The sequence below is a fragment of the Lepidochelys olivacea genome (assembly GCF_965140295.1).
Source record: "Lepidochelys olivacea isolate rLepOli2 genome assembly, chromosome: 1".
In the NCBI taxonomy this organism is placed as follows: domain Eukaryota; kingdom Metazoa; phylum Chordata; order Testudines; family Cheloniidae; genus Lepidochelys; species Lepidochelys olivacea.
This window is the reverse complement of record NC_140411.1, coordinates 326525514-326532872: the sequence shown is the minus strand read 5'-3', so window position 1 is coordinate 326532872 and position 7359 is coordinate 326525514. Positions and strand designations below refer to the sequence as shown.

Here is a 7359-nt window from a genome sequence, read left to right as displayed (position 1 = left end):
GCTATCTTTCCTCCCATATTGTACAAGGAACCTACATGACTAATTCAGGCTTTAAGGATTGCAGTAGCGTTCCTGCGACTTTTGTTGTACACATCTAAAAGTTATGCAACGCGTTGCAACACTGCAGTCCCTTCCTGGATTCCAACTCCATTGGCAGTTAGTTCTCTCCTCTGATAGCCCAGAGAGGGTCTTTAGAGTCTCAGTGCTCAACTTGTTCCACAAGGGCCCTCCCACCCCATTTGGCACCATAAGAAAAGGCAGCATGTGCCTGCCTCCCATGAACCCCCTCTTTCCCCCAGTCTTGGAGGCAGTGAGCAACACTCTGGTTGGCTCCACTACACCGAGGTGCCCACTGAGCTGAAGAGGAGCCACTGCCTCTCTCTGCCAAGGGTAGAGCCACCCGCTAAGTCTCCTGGGTAAAGTTAGCCAGAAGGGCAGATACACGTGTCCCTATGACTCTTGTTTACTATCAGCCGAGCGCTTCGCGGCGCATTTTGGGGCTTGTTGTCCAGGTGCTCCCTGTTTAGTAGCCCACGATGGAAAAAGAAACTACATCTCCCAGAATGCAGGGACTTCGCCACTGACCAATCGGAACGCAACTTTAGTGTGATTGACATGCCGCTCTATGCAATCGTCTGCGCAGGAAAGTCAAAACACGCCCGCCCTTGGCGGGGGAATCCTGACGGGCAGGTCAGAAGGCCAATAGCAAGGGGCCGTGCCTTGAGTTGTGTCTGTCCTGGCCACTGAGGACGAATCCCATCGGGGGGGTGGGGTTTGATGGAGGGGGAGAGCGGCCGGAGGGGGAATCTGAGGGGAATCTCGAAATGGCGACGGGTTTGGTAAGTGCTGAAAAGTTTTGGGCTGAGGCGAGAAGGGGCCGGGACGGGCGAGGGCGGCTGGGCTGGGGCAGGAGAGCAGGCGCCGCTGGTGGGGGAGGCTGTTGGTTGGGCTCCCCGCCTCAGGGGCCAGCGGCTCATTTCCCCCACCCAGCCGCGGGGTCCCGAGTCGCGGGCTCCTGCCCGGGGCCGGGACTCGACTCAGCGCGACCCAGATTCCGAATCTGTGGGTCTGTCACGGGGGCGGGCGGGGCCCCGAGCGCCTTCCCCCGCCGGCGCTCCCGTGCTGGGTCCTCCGAGCGCAGCGGCCACCCCCGGGGAGCGCAGCGCCACCGAAGTCCTGCGCGAGTTCGGTGTCCGGCCGCTTGCGCCAGCCCCCGCCGAAGCCGCGGGGCAGCGCCGGTGTTGCGCCGTGTGGCCCCTGCACGGGGGGGGGGGGGCGATACCTGAACCGGAGGGGATCAGATCCGACAGAGAGGCAGAGGGCCCCCGCGGAGCCCTAGTGCAGGTCGCCAGAGGGCGGGGGCGCGGGGCGACCCCACTCTCCCCATCCCCCACCAGGCTTGTTGTTACGCAGTTTGAATGAATGGGCCTTGCGCGCATGCGCCGTGCTGGGGAGAGGCTTATAAACAAGGGCCGCTTCCAGGCGCTAATCACGTGACGGGGCGGGGGGGCGGTCTGGCAGCTGTGGAGCCCGTTTCCGCCAGGCAGCCTCTGGCTCACAAACCCTCCAGACAGGCTTTGGTCAGTCGCTGCGCGAGCCACTGCGGGGACAGCCTTACCGGCGTCGGCTTCTCTCTGCCTGGCCACTGAGCTTGTGGTTCGGAGCCTGCATCCAGGCTGCTTTGTGTTGTGAGTCAAGGGCAGGTTTTTCTACTGTCTGGACAGCGGCTGGCTGCAAGTGCTGCTGCAGTATAAATAAAAATAACCCAAATCCTGTTCTGGAAGTTGATGGTTGCCTAGTGACCATGATCTAATTACATTCATTAGGGGCAAACGGGATAGTCCCAACCAGTAGTTTGTATAGAGCAGACCTCCTCCTCTCCCTCCCCCTTTATCCAATCTAATTGGACGTGAGGCTAGATCAGATAATCAGAGATAATCTGGAGAATGGGAATGTGTGAGGCCGTGGTGTCGCCTAGCGGCCATGGGAGAGATGGCTTGCTTCTGGACCTTTGTGGGCTGAGGTGAATTATGACCAATATTTGGACCAGGCGTGGGCAAACTTTTTGGCCCAAGGGCCATATCAGGGTTGCGAAATGGTATGGAGGACTGGGTAGGGAAGGCTGTGCCTCTGCAAACAGCATGGCCCCTGGCCCCTATCCACCCCCTTCCACTTCCTGCCCCCTGACTGCCCCCCTCAGAACTCCTCCCCCATCCAACCCCCTCCCCCCCCACTCCTTGTCCTCTGGCCGCCCCCTCCTGGGACCCCCTGCCCCATCCAAGCCCCTCTCCCCCCACTTACCAGGCCACTTAGAGCAGCAGGACAGGCTTATTGGAAAGCTGGGGAGGGGCTGGGGACTAGCTTCCCAGGCAGAGAGCTCAGGAGCCAGCAGGATGGTCCCATGGGCTGTAGTTTGCCCACTTCTGATTTAGACAGAAGAATGGGAATTGGGGGTGCTAGAAGAAAAAATTATTAGCTGGCTGTGCATTTATGGCTTTTCAATCAAGAACAGGACAACTTTGGGTGGATAATAATGATTTCTTGGGGGAAAACAATTTTTGATTTTTTTTATTGGAATTAAATACAGGTATAAAGTCTTAAACTAGCTTTTGTCAGTAGCCTCTTCTGAAGGTGCAGAGAGATTATTTTCGTTTCAGTTTATTCAAATAATTTAAAGGTCAGTGGCTCTCAACCTTTCCAGACTACTGTACCCCTTTCAGTAATCTGATTTGTCTTGCATACCCCTAAGTTTCACTGCACTTAAAAACTATTTGCATACGAAATCAGGCATAAATATACAAAAGTGTCATTGCACACTACTGAAAAATTGCTTATTTCTCATTTTTATCATATAATTATAAAATCTGTTAGAATATAAATATTGTACTTGTACTTCTCTATATACTATACATTGAAATGTAAACAAGTCGTATGAAATTTTAGTTTGTACTAACTTCAGCAGGCTACATAAAATGCACTAGTGTAAAACTAGGCAAATATCTAGATGCGTTGATGTAGATAGTAGGAGTAGTTTACCTCTGATTGAAAAACACTGGCTTAGGTCAATGACTAATTCATTCAAAGTTAAGAAACCAGTTGGGAGTTGAAAAAGCAAAAAAGCTTGTTTTCCTCTTCCATCTGTGAATAAAAACAAGGTGTGAGAGAATGAACTATCAGTTCTAAAATCTTGAAGAACATGGTGTCCAGAAACAATCAGTTCAGTTCACAAACTACAGATAATATTTACTTTTGTTTAATAAATGATTTAGTTTTATATGTAAAACATATTTTCATATTTTTTAATAAACTTTATGTATCCAGTACAGCAAATGTAATTTTTTTTAACTTAAAAAACTATTTTAAAATGTTTCTGTGCATTTAATTGAGTTTTAATTCCCATCCAGGTAGAACTTGACACAAATCACAAGTAAAAAATTAATCATCTAAGATGCATCATTCACTATTTTCTAACATGTAAAAACTTAAGAATCTGAATAAATGTAAGTTAGGTAGATTGGTCAAATTGATCTCTCTATATATATATATTCTCCTGGTTAGCAAAAAAACCCATGAAATTTGGTGTATATTTAGGTGCAAATCAACATGTTTTAATGGTTACCAACCAGTAAGAATTAATATTTCTTTAGGAAAATAACTTAAAAAAAAGTACAATTGCAAAACAAGATTAAAATCAATTATTTACATCAGGGTTTTCTGCTTGCTGATTTAAATTATGATTAAATTCAGTGATTTAAATCATTTTGATTTTAAATCAATCCATCCGGACACTAAACGTTATTGAACATCCTCCTCAGTTACAAATTAACTGGAAAGTACTTCATCTTCCTTATGTGATATGAATACTATTATCCTTCTTTCTAAATATAGAACAGAAATATTTATTGTACACTTATGCCTTTTTTTATTTTTATCATTATGAACACTTTTACCATCTCAATTTAGTAAGAGCTTATACCACTGTTAGGATTTTTTTTGTTCCTGGTATACTTAAACTCCTTCTTGTACTTAGCCTTGCCAGCCATGGAATTTTGTCTTTAGCTTCCCTTATCAATATTACGCACTTCATAACTTCTAATTTATGCAAATTGCTATCTATGTCTCCCTTTCTACATTTGTTATATATTGCTTTTTTATTTCTAACTATTCCATTCACATGTCCACTGAGTCAGCCATGATGGGCTATTAGCCAGGGTGGATTGATTCAAAAAGTAAAAGTTTTATAACTGTTACTTTGCATATTTTGACATCTGATGTTGATAACTCATGTTGTAAGTATTCTTAAATAAAACTTCAGGTTCTCAGGCAGCATTTTGCTTATTTTGCCTACCTGTAAACTTTGATTGTTATAGTTGGAAATATTTTCAGGTCAGTTTGTATTTGTATGATCAAATCAACATTTACTGATAAAAATTGAATATTTCTAAGTCTAAAAATATACTTGATCAAACACAAGTTAATTGGGCTCAATACAGGGATAACAGGATGAAATTTGTTGCCTGTGATATACAGGAGGTCAGGCAAGATGAATTAATGGTCCCTTCTGGCCTTAAAATGTATGAAACTGTAATTCACACCTAGTCTCTTATCTAATATGTCTTCTAAAGAGTGATGGTTCACTGGCACAAAAGTCCAAATGAAAACAATGTCCCAGTCCTCAGAAGCTTGTAGTATTTTTAATTTCTTGCAGTAGGTGGACATGCTCCCCTTTCCCGTCCAACTTCCTATAGACTTCCAGTGCCCGTTAAAATCTGGCCTATGAACTGCATGATCCAGGAGTAATTTGAGGGTTAAATAAAATGTATAAGCATGTACATGCAACTTTCATTTGGAGACAATTAGACTGTTGTCCAATTCAAACAGGTAAGAGGATCCTGTGTGGCATTTAAATGGTTTGAGTAGACTAGCACTTCTTTGACCCTCCTCAGAGAATAAAAGACAGCTTGTAGAATTGGATGAAGTCATTGGAGTTCAGTATGTCTAATTCTGAAATACTCTGTATACAGCATAATATATTGTCTTACTGGGTTTTCTGAGACTTTGGCAGTTGGTTGGGGAAAAATAACGCCAAAAGGAAAACCACAGGATATAGTCTCACCCAAACATCCCATCTTAATGTGGCTTTGGTAGATGTTGCTCAACCTTTGCCAAAAGTTTCTCTGAACCCCATTTTTTGAGTAGAGATACCTATCTATTTTAATAGAAGGTATATAACCTAATAAATAAACTCATTATTTATTTTTGTCAATTTCTTAAACATGAACAACTCAACTAACCTTTAAAAGTTGAGTTTATACAAGTCATTCACATTTGTCTTTGTTGACCAAAGGAAATAAAATGTTTTTACGATGTTGTACTACAGTTCTGTACTTCTAGCAAATATATTTATCACAAATGTTTTTGAGCATGAAGCTGAATTAAAAAGAAAATCATCTGTACTCTCAAGCTAATTACTGTTTATTCCATGGCAATAACATCCTAGGGGAGAGAAAAAAAGCATATGATGCCCAGATCAGACTTTAATCCACCAGGATAAAACATTGCAAAATGAACTTGGACCCATTTATTTTCTTTCTTATTTGTCGAAGGCATTCTCGACTTTTGCATACAGAGATTTTTGTCTGGGTAAAATTGAGAGCTGGAAATACTAACTCATTTGCTGACTGGAAAATGTATTCCTCATGCATATTGTATAGGTTGTATTGGTCATAGGCTTTTAATTTTTTTAGGTAAATTTTATTATGAACTTAGCATTTGTTTTAGAGAAATACCTTCCTGTGGAGCAACTAACTCCGTCATTTTGGCAGGGACAGAAAGATCAAGGAGAAAAAAACAAATCCATGGAAGAAGAGAAGAAGGAAGCAGAGAGAACCCAACGGACAGCAAAACTAGGTGGAAGGGAGGAAAAGAAGGGCATAGACAGAAAAGAAGAGAGAACAGCCTCAAGAACGGATAGTGCTCTGATTTGTCCTGATCCCTTCCCCAGCTCCCCATGAAGGGCCAGACCCAGATGGAGGATGGGGAGAAAAAAGCCAGAAAGAAAATAGAATGAAGGAAGGAAATAGGGATGGTAAAATAAAAATGACATGATGCATGTAGCACTTAGATAATGATGTTTATGTACATAGATCACTTTCTCCGTTTCACTGTGAAGTCCCCTAGAGAACACCCAAAGCTCTGTTAGAACAAATTCTGCTTTCAGCTACACAAGTCTGAGTAATTAGATTATAACTGACTTGGGAAAATGTGAATGCATAGCTGAACAAATTTGGAGTGGGGAGAAGGTGATGGCAAAATACTGATTAGGAGATTTGAGTCAAATTATTGTTTAATACTAGACATAACTAGATTGACAAAGCCGGTATTTTTTAAAAATTGCATGCCACAGTAGCGGATTCTCCCCCCCCCGCCTTTTTTTGTTTGTTTGTTCTTCTTCCCTATCCCGGTTTGCCTATTCAGGACTAAAATATGTTGTGCAGCACAGATGTCTTTGAGTTGATTTTTTTCATATACAAATTCTTTTTAACCAAATTAAGGGTGTTGGCGCTTCCCAGCTGTGTGATATCAAATAATAATGGCTTGTCTACACTGGTAAAATCATGAGGATGCTAATGGGTTCATTAGACTAGCCACATCTTTTAGAGGTGTTAATCTCAATCATGCCACTAATAATCTGTCAACAGGTGTGTAGGACAGACCAAATCATTCAGCAGCAGTAGCAGCAGACCATTATTAGCATAAGTTGTCAAAAGACAGCTGTCATCTTGGACAGCTTTTGGTGGTGATCTTTATCATTGGGTTTGGCATGATTTATAAAGTACTCCTTTCTTCTTCTCCCTTCACACTATATGAGAAGAATTCTTTTTTTTTTTTTTAAGAGAAATCCTTTTAAAAGTCTTACAAATTGGTATTATGTACAAGTTTCTATCACTGAGCATTTGATTAAAGTATAGAGTTTTACTAAAATATGAGCATGCCGCTTTATAACTTTTAAGTAGATGGTACTAATCAGTAATCACAGCTAAAGCTATATGCCATTTTCAGAGATAGGTGTCTAAAGTTAGGCATCCAAGCCCTGATCCATCTGGTCCATATAGTTGATGGGCATTCATTTTGTTCACAGATGATAGAATGAAGAAAACTGTTCCTCAAGGCAGCCTTCCTGAGACTAAGCATTCCACTAGTCTGATGTTCTTCATTTCTACTGTCCTCAATGGAGATAATGCAGCAGGCCATGCTTTCAAGAAAATTCTTCCAATAGGAATACAAATACTAATTTTTACGAATTGTTTGTTTTTCTTTTTAATTTATAGTTAGCGTCTGTGTTTTCCTTTCTGTGAC

The 7359-nt window shown here is 42.6% G+C and overlaps 1 protein-coding gene across 2 annotated transcripts in view; it reads left to right on the top strand.

Moving 5' to 3' along the window:
* Positions 1-775: 775 nt before the first annotated feature.
* HBP1 (HMG-box transcription factor 1) overlaps positions 776-7359 on the top strand; it is a 34171-nt gene continuing 27587 nt past the window's right edge. Inside the window, exon 1 of one of the 2 annotated variants that reach the window (XM_084617769.1) lies at positions 776-839. In XM_084617769.1, coding sequence (XP_084473895.1) covers positions 825-839 — 15 coding nt within the window. In that variant the 5' untranslated portion in view covers positions 776-824. Of the gene's footprint in view, positions 840-5836; positions 6089-7359 lie in introns of those variants that run through there. The other variant, XM_084617770.1, reaches the window with a different exon arrangement.